This window comes from Ips typographus, linkage group LG3 (genome assembly GCF_016097725.1).
Source record: "Ips typographus isolate SLU linkage group LG3, UJ_Ityp_2.0, whole genome shotgun sequence".
Classification (NCBI taxonomy): Eukaryota; Metazoa; Arthropoda; class Insecta; order Coleoptera; family Curculionidae; genus Ips; species Ips typographus.
The window spans coordinates 12,814,112-12,834,982 of record NC_138424.1 but is presented as its reverse complement, the minus strand read 5'-3'; the positions used below and the strand labels follow the sequence as shown (position 1 = coordinate 12,834,982).

The following is a 20,871-nucleotide window of genomic DNA, read 5'->3' as shown; positions in this document are numbered from 1 at the left end:
CTTTTTTGCTATTTAAGATAGAGCGTTCGTCTCAACGTCATTTTATGCTAAAATTTCCTGGAAAACACTCTGGTGTAGTCGGTTTGACGATATCTCCAAAACTGACAGAGTTAACCAATTTTGGGCAAAAAACTCGAGCTGTGTAAGAGGTACGTGAAATCTGACTGCAAATTTAGGATCAGCGACCCCAAATTAGTCGAAAACGAGTAGTCACTCAAGGGGTCCAAGTCAAAAAATAACAAAACTACAGTTTGTGCGACGTTGCCAAGTGAAGAAACCTAACTTTTTTGCTATTTAAGATAGAGCGTTCGTCTCAACGTCATTTTATGCTAAAATTTCCTGGAAAACACTCTGGTGTAGTCAGTTTGACGATATCTCCAAAACTGACAGAGTTAACCATGTTTTAGCAAAAAACTCGAGCTGTGTAAGAGGTACGTGAAATCTGACTGCAAATTTAGGATCAGCGACCCCAAATTAGTCGAAAACGAGTAGTCACTCAAGGGGTCCAAGTCAAAAAATAACAAAACTACAGTTTGTGCGACGTTGCCAAACGAGAAACATAACTTTTTTGCTATTTAAGATAGAGCGTTCGTCTCAACGTCATTTTATGCTAAAATTTCCTGGAAAACACTCTGGTGTAGTCGGTTTGACGATATCTCCAAAACTGACAGAGTTAACCAATTTTTTGCAAAAAACTCGAGCTGTGTGAGAGATACGTGAAATCTGACTGAGGATTTGGATTCAGCGACCCCAAATTAGTCGAAAACGAGTAGTCACTCAAGGGTCCAAGTCAAAAAATAACAAAACTACAGTTTGTGCGACGTTGCCAAGCGAGAAACATAACTTTTTTGCTATTTAAGATAGAGCGTTGGTCTCAACGTCATTTTATGCTAAAATTTCCTGGAAAACACTTTGGTGTAGTCAGTTTGACGATATCTCCAAAACTGACAGAGTTAACCATGTTTTAGCAAAAAACTCGAGCTGTGTGAGAGATACGTGAAATCTGACTGAGGATTTGGATTCAGCGACCCCAAATTAGTCGAAAACGAGTAGTCACTCAAGGGGTCCAAGTCAAAAAATAACAAAACTACAGTTTGTGCGACGTTGCCAAGTGATGAAACCTAACTTTTTTGCTATTTAAGATAGAGCGTTCGTCTCAACGTCATTTTATGCTAAAATTTCCTGGAAAACACTTTGGTGTAGTCAGTTTGACGATATCTCCAAAACTGACAGAGTTAACCAAGTTTTAGCAAAAAACTCGAGCTGTGTAAGAAGTACGTGAAATCTGACTGAGGATTTGGATTCAGCGACCCCAAATTAGTCGAAAACGAGTACTCACTCAGGGGGTCCAAGTTAAAAAATAACAAAACTACAGTTTGTGCGACGCTGCCAAGCGAGAAACCTAACTTTTTTGCTATTTAAGATAGAGCGTTGGTCTCAACGTCATTTTATGCTAAAATTTCCTGGAAAACACTCTGGTGTAGTCAGTTTGACGATATCTCCAAAACTGACAGAGTTAGCCAATTTTTTGCAAAAAACTCGAGCTGTGTGAGAGATACGTGAAATCTGACTGAGGATTTGGATTCAGCGACCCCAAATTAGTCGAAAACGAGTAGTCACTCAAGGGGTCCAAGTCAAAAAATAACAAAACTACAGTTTGTGCGACGTTGCCAAGTGATGAAACCTAACTTTTTTGCTATTTAAGATAGAACGTTCGTCTCAACGTCATTTTATGCTAAAATTTCCTGGAAAACACTCTGGTGTAGTCAGTTTGACGATATCTCCAAAACTGACAGAGTTAACCATGTTTTAGCAAAAAACTCGAGCTGTGTAAGAGGTACGTGAAATCTGACTGCAAATTTAGGATCAGCGACCCCAAATTAGTCGAAAACGAGTAGTCACTCAAGGGGTCCAAGTCAAAAAATAACAAAACTTCAGTTTGTGCGACGTTGCCAAGTGATGAAACCTAACTTTTTTACTATTTAAGATAGAGCGTTGGTCTCAACGTCATTTTATGCTAAAATTTCCTGGAAAACACTCTGGTGTAGTCGGTTTGACGATATCTCCAAAACTGACAGAGTTAGCAACTTTTTTTGCAAAAAACTCGAGCTGTGTGAGAGGTACGTGAAATCTGACTGCAAATTTAGGATCAGCGACCCCAAATTAGTCGAAAACGAGTGGTCACTCAAGGGGTCCAAGTCAAAAAATAACAAAACTACAGTTTGTGCGACGTTGCCAAGTGATGAAACCTAACTTTTTTGCTATTTAAGATAGAGCGTTCGTCTCAACGTCATTTTATGCTAAAATTTCCTGGAAAACACTCTGGTGTAGTCAGTTTGACGATATCTCCAAAACTGACAGAGTTAACCAATTTTTTGCAAAAAACTCGAGCTGTGTGAGAGATACGTGAAATCTGACTGAGGATTTGGATTCAGCGACCCCAAATTAGTCGAAAACGAGTAGTCACTCAAGGGGTCCAAGTCAAAAAATAACAAAACTACAGTTTGTGCGACGTTGCCAAGTGATAAAACCTTACTTTTTTGCTATTTAAGATAGAGCGTTCGTCTCAACGTCATTTTATGCTAAAATTTCCTGGAAAACAATTTGGTGTAGTCAGTTTGACGATATCTCCAAAACTGACAGAGTTAACCAATTTTTTGCAAAAAACTCGAGCTGTGTGAGAGATACATGAAATCTGACTAAGGATTTGGATTCAGCGACCCCAAATTAGTCGAAAACGAGTAGTCACTCAAGGGGTCCAAGTTAAAAAATAACAAAACTACAGTTTGTGCGACGTTGCCAAGTGATGAAACCTAACTTTTTTACTATTTAAGATAGAGCGTGCATCTCAACGTCATTTTATGCTAAAATTTTCTGGAAAACACTCTGGTGTAGTCAGTTTGACGATATCTCCAAAACTGACAGAGTTAACCATGTTTTAGCAAAAAACTCGAGCTGTGTAAGAGGTACGTGAAATCTGACTGAGGATTTGGATTCAGCGATCCCAAATTAGTCGAAAACGAGTGGTCACTCAAGGGGTCCAAGTCAAAAAATAACAAAACTACAGTTTGTGCGACGTTGCCGAGCGAGAAACCTAACTTTTTTGCTATTTAAGATAGAGCGTTCGTCTCAACGTCATTTTATGCTAAAATTTCCTGGAAAACACTCTGGTGTAGTCGGTTTGACGATATCTCCAAAACTGACAGAGTTAACAACTTTTTTGCAGAAAACTCGAGCTTTGTGAGAGGTACGTGAAATCTGACTGCAAATTTAGGGTCAGCGACCCCAAATTAGTCGAAAACGAGTGGTCACTCAAGGGGTCCAAGTTAAAAAATAACAAAATTACAGTTTGTGCGACGTTGCCAAGCGAGAAACATAACTTTTTTGCTATTTAAGATAGAGCGTTGGTCTCAACGTCATTTTATGCTAAAATTTCCTGGAAAACACTCTGGTGTAGTCAGTTTGACGATATCTCCAAAACTGACAGAGTTAACCAATTTTTTGCAAAAAACACGAGCTGTGTAAGAGATACGTAAAATCTGACTGAGGATTTGGATTCAGCGACCCCAAATTAGACGAAAACGAGTAGTCACTCAAGGGGTCCAAGTTAAAAAATAACAAAACTACAGTTTGTGCGACGTTGCCAAGTGATGAAACCTAACTTTTTTGCTATTTAAGATAGAGCGTTCGTCTCAACGTCATTTTATGCTAAAATTTCCTGGAAAACACTCTGGTGTAGTCAGTTTGACGATATCTCCAAAACTGACAGAGTTAACCATGTTTTAGCAAAAAACTCGAGCTGTGTGAGAGATACGTGAAATCTGACTGAGGATTTGGATTCAGCGACCCCAAATTAGTCGAAAACGAGTAGTCACTCAAGGGGTCCAAGTCAAAAAATAACAAAACTACAGTTTCACGGGATAGAGGAAAAGTTTCTCAGTCGGAAATAGTACAGGAATTGCAGCAAATCATGGGGATGAGGAGTACCTTTACAACTGCCTACCATCCATCCTGCAACGGCCTTACAGAACGACTAAACAAAACACTGGCAGACATGTTGTCACTCTATTGCATCTCTGATCAAACAGAATGGTGCTCATACTTACCTTTCGTCACTTTTGCATACAACACAGCAAAACAAGAAACAACGCAGTTAAGTCCATTTCAACTGGTGTTTGCTAGAGATTTCACACTGCCGCTGGATGCATCTTTGCTGGACAGCAATGATGATTTAGACTCTCATGAATTAAGGAAAAAGGCACTACTTCTAAGGGCAACAGCAGTAGAAAATATACACAAAAAACAGGAAAAAGACCATATAAGATCACGAAAAAACTTAGTGAGGTGAATTACGAGGTGAAGCAAGAGAAGGGGAAGAAAACGGACGTGGTACATGTAGGAAGAATCTTGCCTTTTTACGACGAATGGACACTGGGGGACGCGTCAGAAGATAGCTCAGATGAGGAAAACGTGGTGGAGGAACAATAACTGGCGCAGGTCGGCCAGGGCCATTTATCAGATGGGAATCAGACGGGAACAGGAAAGGGAGCAAATGGACAAGGAATTTTCGACAGAGCTTTTACAGGCTATACAGGGTAATTCAAATTCGACCCTCACCATTGGGATCTCGGAAACTATAAGAGATACGAGAAAGTTTAAATTGGGGCAAAGTTGCGCAATTTAAAGCTCAACCAAATGCTGTTTTAAAATTTTTGATTTTCCAAGTACTTCGGAAGATATCCGAAAAAAACTGAAAATTAGATTTTTTGTTTTTATTTATTTCTAACCTTATTTGAAGAGATATCCCAAAACTAAAAGCATCTTTCCATTGTCACTTTTTCCTAGCTATTCGATGATGGATACAAATTTGCCACACGACGTTTCGTTTTCTGTCAGTCATCATCAACTTTCTTTTTTCTTATGGGCGCCATATTGGATTTTTAGCCCACCAAATAGTACGTTTTATTCTGATTTTAGTGATGTATAATAACTTATGATTTGCTTCATAAAGAACAAAATAATTCAATAAAAACTATTTTTACTTTAGTTATTGGCTTTGAGTTAATGGGCCGTTTTAAAAAATGTCATTATTTGACAGTACTTGTCAAACACGATAATTCGGATGATCATTAGAGCGTCAATCATAGTTAAAAATGTATCTAGAAAAGAAACCCCCGCAGAAAATGTTATTATTATACAAGCATTGCTGAACTATTTAGGTTAATCAGAAAAAGAGATTTGTTAGCATTATCTCTAACTTAAAAGGCTTATTTATGTTTCCAAGAGAAAGATCATCATTTTAGGAACTTCATTTTTTGCCAAATTTCAATTTTTTATAATGTTAAGTGCAAGTTTATAGTTATTTATACAGTAAGTGACAAACCATTTTTTATTCATTCATATTTATTCGAGTGAATAAACCGGTTTAAGTCAAGTCACGTGTACACCTTTGTGACTAAGTATGTTCAGGCCAATTGCGTGTGACAAGTACTACCAAGTAATCTTCATAAAACGTCTCATTAACAAAGCTAACTAAGGTAAAATCTCTAAAAGCTCTAAGGATCGTCCGAATTATCGTGTTTGACAAGTACTGTCAAATAATGACATTTTATAAAACGGCCCATTAACTCAAAGCCAATAACAAATGTAAAAATAGTTTTTATTGAATTATTTTGTTATTTATGAAGCAAATCATAAATTATTATACATCACTAAAATCAGAATAAAACGTACTATTTGGTGGGCTAAAAATCCAATATGGCGCCCATAAGAAAAAAGAAAGTTGATGATGGCTGCCAAAAAACGAAACGTCGTGTGGCAAATTTGAATCCATCATCGAATAGCTGAGAAAAAGTGGCAATGAAAAGATGCTTTTAGTTTTGAAATATCTCTTCAAATAAGATTAGAAATAAATAAAAACAAAAAATCAAATTTTCAGTTTTTTTCGGATATCTTCGGAAGTACTCGGAAAATCGAAATTTTTAAAACTGCATTTGGTTGAGCTTTACATTGCGCAACTTTGCCCCAATTTAAACTTTCTCGTATCTCTTATAGTTTCCGAGATCCCAATGGTGAGGGTCGAATTTGAATTACCCTGTATATGCAGGCCAACTTGAGAACGGCTACGAGAATCATCCTGGTAGTTAGGAGGATGCGTAGCCAAATGGCCATACAAGAAGGTAGACGGAAACAGATACCTCTATCTTTAATCCAACCAGAGACATTGAAAAGTGATCTAATAAATATTAGGGATGGAATAAGAAAAAGTGGATATGAATTAGCTATACCGGTATCCGAACTGGCCTCTTACTTCCGCATACCTATAAGCGAGTGTACTTTTTCCGAGGGACAGCTGATAGTACACATCAAAGTACCAACTGTAACCGGGAATAACAATTGGCAGCTGTTCCAGCTCCTCACAAAGCCATTTGCATGGCAGGGTCAGACCTGCACAATAAAACACGCGCCGCTTATGATGGCACTAGCAACAAATCAGCGTAGTACAATCCTAAAAGAAATAACAGGTTTAGCACTGCACGAATGCAAGCCATATCAACACCGACTGTGCTACCTACCTAGGTTCTCAGGAGATCAAACACAGGGGCCTTCATGTGCACGTAAGCTATTCCATGGAACAACGGTGGAGGACATAGCAGAACACTGCCCCATGCATTGTCATCAGTCAAACTTGATGATCATTTCCGAAACAGGCTCAGAAGAATTCCTGATCATTCACCCTAGAGCCAATACATCAGTCTCATGCCCAAAAGATACAACTACCCTTGGAGAACAACTGTTAAATCTGCCTGGGGCATTAAAAATAAACCTATCCTGCCAATGCCAATTGATAGTAGAGAAGGATGTAGTAATACAGAAGAGGTTCCCATGCAGAAACGAGGACGCCTCAGTATCTATACGTCACAGACTACCAGCAAAAATACAGAAAACTAGTCCGTGATAGGTACTACACTTCTTTGATCTGTCGCAAAAGCCGGCTTTTTTTGCGCCCGGTCGTAAATCGCTTTACTTTACGAATACGAGGGTCGCTCAGGCATACTTACAAAGTTTTCTCTGGGAAGTGTTATACGGGGGTATTACCGAAGGAATTCTATAAGCGAATCAGCATTTATTTTCAAGACAGAAAGAGAGAAAATTGACACAACAATCATCTACAGAACAATAATACCCATTGGTAGCCATGTTTAAGTTCATTAAAACAAGTCACAAGAAAATAAACGCTGCAGCACAAATAACGTAACATACGAAACTTCACCCGTCTTTATCCCACAATGTTCAGTTAGTCATTGCGAACATTAGATTCTTGCTTGGCAAGTCGACTTTAGGCGGGACGCAAGGTGAGGTAAATTTTACGATTTTCGGAGAGTGATCGGACTGGTTATGTTATATCTTAAGACTGTGCTACAACTTTCATTATTACGATTTTTCAATCAAATCAACTGTACAGGCCCAAAAAAATCAAAACCGTTTTCCCATGTTAATCTCCTATGTCAGGGTGCTCTTGGACACCTGATATATAAAAAAAACATATAAAAAATATTATATAAACTACATTTTGGCATAAAAATTAGCTGGGCAACGAGAGAATGACTAGTTGCTAGAAAAGTTTGTTTATATTTCGTCTTTTCAGTTCAAAAATTAATTAAGCAAAAACTGTACCTACATAGTGCAAATTTTATATTTGTATATTTGCAGGGTCTTTTAAGCATTATACATATAAGAAAATGCAGTCTGCCAGTAAGTTTTTCAAGTTTCCCACTCTTATGTGTTCATCTTCTTTTTCTTCTTTTCCTAGCTTATCAAGGGTTCCCCAGCATTCCACGCCGTGTTAAGGGTCGGGTGATCTCCCTGTTGCAAAAAGTTCGTCCGGACTTGCCTAGGGTCTGTTGGTTGCTAGCGTCCTCTCTTTCTGAATTTGATGTTGAATTTTTCTTTCAGGGCTTTACCGTGGAGGTTTATGTGTTCCGTTGCTCCGCGGGATTGGCCTCCCAGTTTGCCGACCGGTCATGTGACACTGCGAGAGGGACCCTTTTGCTTGGTTGCCATTAATTAATAACAAAGTTACACAGCTATTTGAAAGCACTATAGATCCAGTGGCGTAGTAATTTTTTCAATAAAAAAATCGCTAATAAAAATTCTCCATTTTCTATCAAGAAAAAGTATCGTAATATGACCTGAAAACTGAAATAAATATTTAAAATTTTCTCCCGTAATAGACATTTCATTCCTAATTATTTCAAAAAAAAAAATCATTGAAATCGGTTAATAACCTAAAATTGTATAGGGGACGGAGAAACACGAGGTACGAGGCACATAGAGGTAACGGACAAACATGTCATTGTTGCTGGTACGGTGGCTCGACAACCGCTTATACAGTGCAGGCTAAAAGTTTAAATTTTCTCATTTTTGTTCGTGTTTTACGACGAAACGGCTCAAGCTAAAGATCTGAAAAAATACAGAAAACTAGTCCGTGATAGGTATACAACTTATCCCACAATGTTCAGTTAGTCATTGCGAATATTAGATTCTTGGTTGGCAAGTCGACTTTAGGCGGGACGCAAGGTGAGGTAAATTTTACGATTTTCGGAGAGTAATCTGACTGGTTATGTTATATCTTAAGACTGTGCTACAACTTTCATTAATACGATTTTTCAATCAAATCAACCGTACAGGCGCAAAAAAATGAAAACCATTTTCCCATGTTAATCTCCTATGTTCAGGGTGCTCTTGGACACCTGGTATTTTGTCACTCCGGTTTAAAAAACACTGTAAATAAGAAAAATGTTATATTTACAGGGTCTTTTAAGCATTATACAAGGTGGGCCAAAAGATATTGTTTGGCTCTTTTTTTTTCTAAATGAAAAGCTTCGATTCTGTTTTTTGATTATATTTATTTGAACCTTTAGAATTATATTGGTCAAGTCGAGAAGATGATATCGTCCAAATGGGCGCCGTCACAATTGATTGCCATACAGGCTCATTTTAAGGAATTTTTCATCGTTTTGGCGAGAACTTCGGGCGACAGAATCTCGCACTCGTGTCAAATGTTATCCTTGAGGGCTTCCGGAGTCTCGGGCTTGTTCACGTAAACACGGAACCCACAAAAAAAGTCTGAAACGGTCAATCGCCAAAACGAGAGATGAGGCGACCCGGGAACGCCGCCTTCAGAATATCGGTTGTGGCTCGCGCAGTGTGTGCCGTTGCTCCGTCCTGTTGGAACCACATGTCCCTCAGTCCTAATTCGTCTAATTGCGGCAGAAAAAACTCGGTCAACAAGGCCCTACAGCGCGCACCGTCCACTGTTGTCGTTTGGCCAGCGGCGTTCTCGATGAAAAATGGATGACTCCTCCATCGTGAACAGCGCATCATGCAGTCACTGTGAGCGGGTGTAAAGGTACGGAAACACATGCTCGAAAACAAGCATGCTTGTAAGCATGCCTGAAACAAGCGTGCTCTTCAGCTATTCACATTTGCTCGCAACAAGCATGCTTGCTGTAAGCATACTTCCAAAAAGCGTGTTGAAAAGCAAACCACTCGCCACACCTGCTAGTTAAACGCAAGCTCTGGTCTAAAATGGAAGTTTTGCAAGAAAATAGTGTCAGTAAACGTACAACACTTAATAAAATAATAATATTAATTGCAACAGAGTTGTTTAATAAAATTTTACTGAAGAAAAACAGAAAAAGAAGAGGACGATTTGGGTTCGTAACTAATGTGGAAATGAGCCTCATCGCTCATTATGATTTTAGTCGAAAAATCGTCCACTTCTTCATCGAGATTTCCGGCGTCAGTTGGGGAATGTTTCGGTCCATGGCTTGTTCACTTGTATTCTGCATCTGTCTAGTCCACAAATGTCAAAACAGATTTTACATTGGCGGCCATTTGCAAAAATGAGAGCATCTTCCAATAAGGTAATTTCTTTTGGCCCACCTTGTATAAACTACACTTTGGCATAAAAATTAGCTGGGCAACGAGAGGATGACAGTTGCTAGAGTATTTTGTTTATACTTCCGTCTTTCCAGTTCAAAAATTAATTATGCAAAAACTGTACATAGTAAAAATTTTATATTTACAGGGTCTTTTAAGCTTTATATAAGCTACACTTTGGCATAAAAAGTAGCTGGGCAACTACAGGATCAGTTGCTAGAGTATTTTCGTTCCCGCATGTAAAACAGTTACATTTTCCAGAGGTGCAAACAACATTTTTTGTACGACGGGAATAATTAAATAATTATATTTTTAACTTTTCAGATGTAATTATCACTTTAGTCATCCCGTATGTTGATTTTATTTCACGGGGTTTTGCTTTATTTGTTTAATTTGTTTGTTTTATTTTAAGTCCATGGGCGTAAAAGTGCTATTTTACGCCCGCAAATGGGGGCAATTTCTCATAAAACGTTATTTTTTGAGAGGCAAAACGGCGAAGCAAACAAAAGAAAAGTTGGATAAATGCTATGGGGCTAATGCTCCTTCAGATTACACCGTGAAATACTGGTTTCGAGAGTTTCGTGGTGGCTGAAATTCCACTGCCAATGAAGTCCGCAGCGGCAGGCCCTGCGATGCAGTTACACAGATCAAGGTCAAAAAAAATCATGACATGGTTTTGGCTGTTAGGAAAGTGAAGGTGCGTGAGTTAGCAGATACCACAAGGATTAGTACTGAGCGCACACGCCATATTTTGAGCGAGATCCTGCATATGAAAAAATTATCTTGCCGCTGGGTGCCGCGCATTCTCACTCAGGATCAAAAACTCGATCGCGAGCGTACTTCAAAAGAGTGTCAGGTGATGCTGATGAAGAATCGGGTGGACTTTTGGCGTCGATTGGTAACTGTTGACGACACCTGGATCCACTATTTCACGCCAGAAAACGGAATGAGTGCCCGGCAATGGACTGAAGCCGGTGCGAGTGCTCCGAAGCGTCCAAGAGAATCTCAATGGGTTGGAAAGGTCATGGCGTCGGTTTTTTGGGACTGTCATGGCATCCTCTTCGTAGACTACCTCGAAAAAGGAAAAACCATCAATAGCGAGTATTACTGAGCATTATTGGAGCGATTAAAGGCCAAAATCGCTGAGAAACAGCCTCACATGAATCGAAAAAAAAGTTTGTTTTTGCAAGACAATGCGCCGACACACTAGAGCATCGCAACAATGGCTAAAATCAACGATCTAGGGCTACAATTGCTTCCACATCCTCCTTATTCGCCCGATTTGGCTCCCACGGACTATTATCTCTTCCCAAATCTCAAAAGATGGCTCATCAATAAAAAATTCAGCTCGCGCGAAGCGGAGGAGCAGCGGAGGAGTATTTTGCAGACCTTCCAAAATAGTATATTCTATATTAAGAGCGGAAAGTATATATTTGCCGCTTGCACATGAAATTTGCAGCTTGAGGCGAAGCCGAACGCTGCAATCATGTAAAAGCGGCAAAAGTACTTTTGGCTCGAAATATAGACGATATTTTTTCGACGACTGCTGTGGGGTGGATTAGAAGGACAACTCGCATCATTTTCGTCGCTCGAACTCATTGTCACCGATAAATCACTTTGACGGAATGTGGTTATTTCAAACAGGTATGTCGAGCGTTGTTATGGAAACGCCGAAAAAAGTTGGTGAGTAGATTGTTAGTAGAAAGCGAAAACGCTCTAGAGCAGAAAATCTCTCTTTCTGCTCGCGCGCGGCAAATAACCCCTTTCTGCTTCTAAATGGAAGCGTACATGAGGTACTTTCAAAGTAAGTCGTCGGAAAAAATACTTTTCAGACGGGATCAAAAAGTTGGAAAATTGCTGGAATAAGTGTATAGATCTAAAAGGACTACATTGAATAAAATAAAAAATGTTTTCATTCCCAAGGAGATTACTTTTCACTCCACCTAGTAGAACGTTCCCACCAAATATGAGTATCCTACTTTTCGAAATAATGGCAATACAGACAATTTTCCATCATAGTAAAATCAAAATTCAATAGAGAATCAAAAAATGTGTTAAAAAATAGGGGGTTCTATTAAAAAACTAATATTTTATCTGCCACGCCTTTATGAACCACCCTGTATAACCAAAAGTAATTTTAAACTATGCATCTCCATATTCTCTAAAACTTTTGTATTTAACATTTTTTGAGATGATGAACTTTATTCTATCGTTGACTCACCCTGTACAGAAACTGTGTACTTTTTCTAAAGCAGTAAGCACATAGTAGGCAGTAAACCTTTCCTGGAAATCCAAATGTACAGGCTGTTCCGGTAAAGTAAACAGATTATACTCACAAAACTAGTACGGTTCGCCATTTTGTGATAACTACGAGGATTGAAGGACTAGAAGTTTGAAAAAAATGACACTACCATGTTAAAGCTCTATTATGACCAAATATCAAGGCTGCAGCTTTAAAATTGAATTAATAACGACATTTTAAAGGTCACGTTGTCCGTATTACCAAAACAGCTAAAAAATCGTAAAAGGCCTTTGATTGTACTTTTCGTAGATTTCCGACCAGCCTTCGTAGTAAGGTGCCTTAGGATTACTGGTAATCACCAAATCAGTACCAATATCCAAATATTGAAAGGTATCAGGTACCACTTTAGGCCACGTGACGTTCTGCAACAGCTCCAATTGCTCCGGAGTGGGATTCCTGCAATATATCAAAAACTTTTATAAAAAATCATATACAGGGTAATTCAAATGCGACCCTCACAATTGGGATCTCGGAAACTATAAGAGATACGAGAAAGTTTAAATTGGGGCAAAGTTGCGCAGTTCAAAGCTCAACCAAATGCCGTTTTAAAAATTTACTATTATATTTTATTTTTAACCTTATTTGAAGATGTCCCAAAACTAAAAGCATCTTTTTATTGCCACTTTTTCCCAACTATTCGATGATGGATTCATATTTGCCGCCCGACGTTTCGTTCATCATAATCGACTTTATTTTATTATTGGATATTGGATTTTTAGTCGTCCAAATAGTATGTTATATTCTGCTTTCAGTGATGTATGATAACTTATGATTTGCTTCATAAATGACAACATAATTCAATAAAAAATAATTTTACCTTAGTTGTCTTTGACTTAATGAAGCGTTTTATGTAATGTCATTATTTGACAGTACTCGTCACACGCAATTGGTCTGCACTACTTAGTCACAATGAAGAAAAACGAGGCAATATTATTTTAAAGCTTTATCAGAAATTTGATACTAAGTTCCTAAAATGATGACCTGACCTTTCTCTTGGAAACATAAACCAGCGGTTCAAGTTAGAGATAATGGTGACAAATCTCTTCTTCTGATTAACCTAAATAGTGCAGCAATGCTTGTATAATAATAACATTTTGTGCGGCGATTTCTTTACTGTATACATTTTCCAAATTTAATACAACTATGCTTAACTTGCTCTAATAATCGTACAGACCGAATTATCATGTTTGCAATGAGTAAAAAGAACAAGTATCAGGAGGTAACAATAATACAAATTATAACCCGTTTGTGCATTAAGCGAGGGGGACGGAAGTCCACCATCTTTGATTGCGCATTCGCCTACTGCGCAGTTGAATTGACGCAAAGTCATTGAAAGTTTGGAGTTTCAAACCCGCAAAAATTTGTTGTTTGTATTTGTTGTAGTATAGTGTTAGTTTGTTTTGTTTGTTTGTGGTTCTTTAACAGTTGAGTTTTGCAAATTTAAATTAAGTTGTACAGATTAAATTTAGATTTTCGTACGCGTAGCGACCAAGAACAATTCGAAAAACAATATGGTTAGTTGTGCGGCTTGTGGTTTAACCCAAACTACAAAAATTAAATATCAAGGAATTTCTTTCCATCAGTAAGTACTAATTGATTGATTAATAACTTAGATATGTTAGATTTTATACTTTTAAATAAGATTGAAAGGTAAAAACCCTTTGTTTATATTGGGGAATTAATTGAGGTCAATGACCCCTGTGCAGTGTGCACATGCATAGGCGGCTCGTGATTTGTGTGTTTGTGTTTTATAGAAAATAATTTTAAACAATTATTATTACAAATAAAGCTTTTGGATATCATAAAATGTACTTTTTTACCATAATATATTATACAATAAGCTAGAACTTAAAAATATTTTGTTTCAGTCAGATTGCTTCCTTAAAACAAATAACAATAGAATTGAAAAGGCAAAATTTAATGAGCTTTGAAGAAGAAAATGTTGTTCTTGAGCATTTTGGAAGCAACAAAGAAATCATACAAAGACTTTTTAAAAAAACTAATAATAAAACCGCCAGTAAAGAGTTTCCTCATTCAGTTAAATCTTTTGCAATCACATTAAATTTTTTCTCACCTAAAGCTTATAATTATCTTCGGAGTAAGTTTTATAATTCTTTGCCCCATCCAAAAACCTTATCTCGCTGGTACACAGCAATAAGTGCTAAGCCTGGCTTTTCTCAAGAAACCATTGACTTTTTAAAATTAAAAGTCAAAAACACAAAACCGAAAAAAATAATTTGCTCAGTAGTTTTTGATGAGATGGCCATTAGACAACATTTAGAATACGATGGAACTAATTATTACTACGGGCATGTAGATTTTGGTAATTGTTTAGATGGTGAGAGTGTAGAGTTAGCAAAAGAGGTGTTGGTATTTTTAATTGTGTGCATAAATGAAAGTTGGAAAGTTCCTTTAGGCTATTTTTTTACTTCAGGTCTAAATAGTAATCAAAAAGCTTCATTACTCCAACAAGCCCTAAACTTAGCATGTGATATTGGGTTAGTTATAGCTAACTATAGTGTGACATTTGATGGGTGCCCTGCAAATATAGGAATGATGACATATTTCAACTGTTATCTGAATGCCTCTGATATTAGAAGTGATTTCATTTTCAATAAAAGGAAAATTTATTTCTTGCCTGACCCAGTGCACATGCTAAAATTAGTACGAAATTGCTTTGGTGAAAAAAAAATTATTATTGATGGAAATGGTGGTGTTATTAATTTTGCTTATATACAAAAACTTGCGGATTTACAGGAAAGTGAAGGTTTACACTTAGGAACTAAATTAAGAAGGCAACACCTAAATTTTTTTAACCAAAAAATGAAAGTAAAGTTAGCCATTCAATTATTAAGTGAGTCGGTTGCAACAGCTTTATTATTTTGTAAGAACAATTTATAGTTAGATAAATTTAGAGAATGCAGTCCAACAGCAAATTTTATAAGGCAAATTAATAATGCTTTCGATATACTAAATTCACACAAATTAAGCAATTTTGGTTTCAAACAAGCTTTATGCCGTTTAAACATCAACAAAGTTGAATCTTTTTTTAAAGAATTTAAAGAATACATTTTGTCCTTGAAATTTGTTGATGGAACCGAAATAGTTAAGTCGCAAAGAAAAACTGGATTTATTGGATTTATAATGGATTTACATACAGTTATATTGTTGTTTCATGATTTCAATACAAATAATTTTTTTTAATTTTTACCAACCTACAAACTGAATCAGGATCATTTGGAACTATTTTTTTCGTCTATCAGATCTCAAGGGGGGCATAATAACAATCCGACATGTAGACAGTTTACTTCTGCATACAAAAAAATTTTTATTCATGCTGAAATTCGAGAGCATGGTGCGGGCAACTGTATACCTCTAGAGCAAATCAATATTTTAAATGTGGGTACAAAAAATAAAAATTAAATTCAAATCATAAATGATTCGGTCGTTAATGGAACAGGTGAACTTGATAATGAAAATGAAGAACAATTTGAGCAGTTTATTTCAGAACATGATTATGCATTAACAGTTAACTCTATTTCTCCATACAGTGTTGAAGTAGTGAAATATATAGCTGGTTTTGTTAGTTTTAAGTTGGGTACAAAGATAAAGTGTGAATTTTGTGTTTCTCAGCTTTATGGAGACAAAGAGAGCTATTTAGGGTCTTTAATTGATTTAAAATCACGATCGCCTTAAGTATCCATCTGATGATGTAGTCGAGATTTGCTATATAACAGAAAAGATAATTCGAACTGAAATAAATACTGGAAATATAAATTTAAAAAAAGAAAATATAAGTGTTAGAATTCTTAAGTATTTTATAAATAGAAATGTTTTTTCATCAATGTCTATGTATGACCCAAATCCAATTGAATCACATAAGTATTTATTAGTAAAAGCTGTTTGCAATACGTATTTTACTGTTAGAATTAACTTCATTTGTAAAAATATTTGCAGTTCGTCAGAAAATATTCGTAATTTATATACCAAATTAATATTATTTAAGGGTCAATAAATTTGTAATAATCCGGCCTATATAAAATAATGTAACATGTTTTGCACAATTCGTTTGATATAAATTATTATGTATATTGAATTATATATAATGTTATACAATTAATGTAGTTTTTTTTATTCCTAAAACAGAAATAATCCTGCTTTTCACTAGCTATGTTTGGGTAATTTGGGTTGATAATGCTGAACCATTCAGGAATTTTTTTCGAACTGGATTTGGCTATTTGCATGGCTGTAATAACTATTGCCAAGTATTAATTTACAGGACTATACTAATGTAAAGCTAAGTACTTGGAAAATCGACATTTTTAAAACGGCATTTCGTTGAGCTTTACAATGCACAACTTTGCTCCAATTTAAACTTTCTCGTATCTCTTATAGTTTCCGAGATCCCAATGGTGAGGGTCAAATTTCAATTACCCTGTAAACAGGGTATGGCATAATGCATTTTTTGTAATATACGGGGAGTATTTAAAAGTGTTTTGTTCTGCCAGTTTGGTAGTAACTGTAGTGGTTTACGAGATACTTTTGCCTGACGTTAGGATATTTTTTAAAGCTTACACTCTGCTCTATCCATCAGTTTTTATGCATTTTTTATGTATTTTTTCAAATAGCATAGTTATTAACGGTGAAAATAAGCAGTGCGCAGCTGATTGGTTATACCATGCCTAGAGAATTGGATTTTAAGTAGAAAGTTATAATAAAGTTGTGTTCGAAAATGCGTTGTTACCGAGATTCAGAGTGACAAAGTTTAAGAATTTTTAAAAGTTTTTTTACACAACTTTCATTCTTGACATAGCTAGATTAATTTGTTCACTTACACTACTCTTTAGGATATCCACAATTACAGTGTTCACATTGTAGTGAAAATGTACAGGGTGATACTTTTTAGAAATCAATCTCCATTTTATTCTCTCAAACTTTTTTGGAGTACGCCACTAATCATTTATTTCTAAAAATCTAATTCTTTCATTGATTTAGAACTTTTTTGTCTCTTGCATTTATTCCGTATCTGTCGCCGTTTTCGAGTTATTTGCAAAAGTGTCTAGGAGTGCATGAAATTTCCCATAAGTGAGCTTTCACACCGAAGTAGCATGCCACGTGCGACATGCTGCCTGGAAGCAGAAAACTTGCTACTTATTTTAAAACATATGTAAACTAATGTTCGTTGTCATACCGGTGTAGCAACATGCAACGCTATTCCAGTATGAAACCGACCATTAATTTATATAGGTTTTAAAATAAGTAGCATGCTTTTTGCTTCCAAGCAGCATGTCGCACGTTGCATGCTATTTTGGTATGACAGCCCACTAAGAGATTCTCGGCCGTTTAACCCTAACTCACCCTGCATAACCGAGTCTTTCAATTTTTAAGAGACTAGTGCGCAGTTGGTTGGTTTCAAAAATTTCCAAAGAACTGTCAAATTTAAAGCCCTTTAGCGGCGCAACGGTGAAAGATAGGACTAAGTTATTACACTTTTCGAAAATTTCTGATAACTAAATTTCTTTTCTAATTTTTCAAATAACAGAGTTATCAACTTTTGATGAGACCAGTGCCGTTAAGCCCCATGAAACAGGTTTTTAGCCCAAAAAATGATATTTTTGAGGTTAGGAGTAATGTAGTAGTAGTTTGTATTATGAGTAATAACATGGTGTACATTTTGTTCACATTTCAAGTGTTATTTTGCTGTCATCCGTCAAAACGAGTTTTCACTCATTTTCGACTATTTCGGTGTCGAGGAGTGCTAAATACGTTAAATGAGACTGGAAAAATTGGTGCTTGCACCGACTGCAGAAAACAGGTTTTTAAACAACATTTTGTGATTTCTGAGGTCAGGGTTGATGTTACGCGATTAATTTTAGTTGTGTTGAATTTTACATCCTCGAATCAATAAAACATAAGTATATACTCCACTTTTTGACATTTTAATGGTTATTTGGCTATCATCTGTCAAAATGTTAAAAAAACGAGTTTTTACTTTTTTCCAACTAATTTGGGACCGGCGAGTGAAGAACCCTAAATAAATCGCGAAAAACTGGTGCTTGTACAGTTAAACAGCATAAAACAGATTTTTAACCAACATTTTGTGATATTTGAGGTTCGTGCTGAAGTTACGCAATTAATTTTTGTTGAGTTGGATCCCTCATTCACGAATTAGTAAGGAAGGAGTATAAACTACATTTTTTGACAAATCAAGTGTAGTTTTGCTGTTCTCTGTCAAAATGACAGAAACCGAGCTTGTACCGTTAAAACACAATTTACCAATATTTTGTGCTTTGTGAGGTTAGGATTGGAGTGCCGCAATTAGTTTTAGTTGCGTTGGATTTTTCATTCCCGCATTAGTAAAAAAAGAGTATAAACCATATTTTTTGACATTTTAAGTGATATTTTGCTGTCATCTGTCAAAATTACACAAAAAAACGAGTTTATATTAGTTTCCGACTAATTCGGGGTTGGTGAGTTCAAAACCGCTGAATGAGCTTTGGAGAACTGGTGCTTGTCCCGTTAAAAGCCATAAAACATTTCTGAGGATAGGGTTGGAATTCGCTTAACTTAAATTGTGTAAGATTCCCCATCCCCAAAATAGTAAAAAGGGAGTAAAAGCTCAAATTTTTGACACATCAAGTATCATCATTTTCTCATCTCATTTTATACTAATTCGGTGGCAGGTATTCCAACCATTTAACGTACCGGTATTTGGCAAAATTGGTCCACAGTGTCAACATTCTGTCATGAGTCACCACGTCACTTGACGGAAACTGTGACAGGTCATAGTTGCTGTAACTACTTGACGTCACATGCCATAAATATCTGTCATCTTCACCATGACCCACGTAGCCTGCACCTAATTTTTTTTTTAATTAATCCTGATGGTTATTTCAAAAAATCCAAAAGGTACCAGGAACGGTCACATTCCAATCGCCCATAACGCCATCGTACGAGAAAACGTAAAAGTAAACGTCCGTGAAATTTGCGGCTAACTGCGCATGTTTGATCACCGGCTTGGAGTATTTGTTGTCGCTGTTGTACTGTAAAATGTCAAAATGCCATCCGTCAACCTAATCGAGCTATAACTCCTGCTACTCACTCGAACAAAGTAGCCCAGCTGGTATTCTTCTGGAACACCATCGAAATACATGTGGTAAATGTCATCCGCCACAATTTCGTCAGAAACGTTATTTTTGAGGTGGAATCCCTTGCTAGGAATGAATTTGGTGTGGTCGGCTTTGTATTCCGTGAAGGTGTCCTGGTAGGTGTCCAGATCTGTATTTGAAAAAATAGTCGCATTGACAAAAAACGTAACGTTAAAACATTTTTAAAATATTGTAAACATGTTTAGAAGTTTAACAACACTTTCAAAACATTTTTAAACATTTCTAGAACATCCAAAACGTATTCTAGAATATTTTTTAAACCTGCTAAACATCTTTGAACAATTTTTTTTTAAATTTTCCTGATATGTTTAACATACTTAGAATATTGTAAACATTTTTAGACTACTGAATACATTTCAGAATATGTTCCTTCCTGAATATGTTTAAAGAGATTTCAAACATTTTTAGAACATAGTTAAACATTTTTATATCTTCCCGAACATGTTTCCACATTTTTTTTAAACATTTTGAAATGTTTGGATATTTGAGAACATTTTTATTTTTAAAACAGTGTAAACCTGTTTAGACTATTTTACATCCAAACATGCTTAAACATTTTTGAAACATTCTAAACAAGTTCAAACCACTACAACGACAGTCAGAAGCACATGTTGAGAAATGTGTCAAAACATATTTATTGGCTAGTAATTACTAAACATGTTAAGAACGGTGAAAATGTTCCCGAAAGTTTAAACATGTTCGGAAAGTTCTAAAAAATGTTGAACAAGAACGTACCAGTCACTGAGTAAATGTCTTCTTCCGAAGTGGTACCGACCATAATTGGTACTTTAAGGAAATCCCCATCCAAAAGAGTTTCGTACGATTCCCTAGTGAGGAAAGCGCCCTCAATGTTTTGCTCGATGACGGGTAGAGGGCGTTGCTGGAAACATTTACACAACCACATTGAAGAGAGAGAGAGAGAAAGGCATGCTTATGCCCATTTTTATCTCTCTTTTCATCCCTACTCTTTAAAAGACAACATTTTTCAACTCTCTTAACTTTAAAGACAACCCTAACGTCAAATTGACAGTTGTAATGGATTCCCTGACTTAAAACTAGTCAAAAAAGTATAAACTTTATTTTTGACAATTTGGGCCCATATTTTGGATTTTCTACAGTTGACAACGCGTCAAACTGACAGTTGTCATGAATTCCCCAACTCAAAATTAATCTAAAAAGAGTATAACCACCATTTTTGACATTTGAGCTGCCATCTTCAATCTTCACAAATTCATTGACAGATAACGTCAAACTGACAGTTGTAATGGATTTCCCGATCCAAAATGAGCCCAGAAACTCAATGATGGACTGCATTTGGTGATATCTTTAATTTTAAAGGTAACTCGATTTTACTCAGTTATCTCTAAAGTTAACCCTCGTGAGTTGTAACTCATTTTCGACTAATTCAATATCAAGAGACTCTATAGTGGACGCCATTTTGTGTTATATTTTTTT

The 20,871-nt window shown here is 36.4% G+C and overlaps 1 protein-coding gene and 1 long non-coding RNA gene across 2 annotated transcripts in view; one reads left to right on the top strand and one right to left on the bottom strand.

Moving 5' to 3' along the window:
- LOC145727279 (uncharacterized) overlaps positions 1–11,557 on the top strand; it is a 205,551-nt gene extending 193,994 nt beyond the window's left edge. Inside the window, exon 2 of the long non-coding RNA XR_014177850.1 lies at positions 11,363–11,557. This is a non-coding gene — a long non-coding RNA (uncharacterized LOC145727279). The remainder of the gene's footprint in view (positions 1–11,362) is intronic.
- A 798-nt stretch (positions 11,558–12,355) lies between these two features.
- Positions 12,356–20,871, bottom strand: part of LOC145727278 (juvenile hormone esterase-like) — a 31,355-nt gene continuing 22,839 nt past the window's right edge. The window contains exons 6-10 of the mRNA XM_081976793.1: positions 20,152–20,296; positions 19,350–19,525; positions 19,161–19,290; positions 18,953–19,106; positions 12,356–12,643 (exon numbers count right to left, since the gene is read on the bottom strand). Coding sequence (XP_081832919.1) covers positions 12,457–12,643; positions 18,953–19,106; positions 19,161–19,290; positions 19,350–19,525; positions 20,152–20,296 — 792 coding nt within the window. The 3' untranslated portion in view covers positions 12,356–12,456. The remainder of the gene's footprint in view (positions 12,644–18,952; positions 19,107–19,160; positions 19,291–19,349; positions 19,526–20,151; positions 20,297–20,871) is intronic.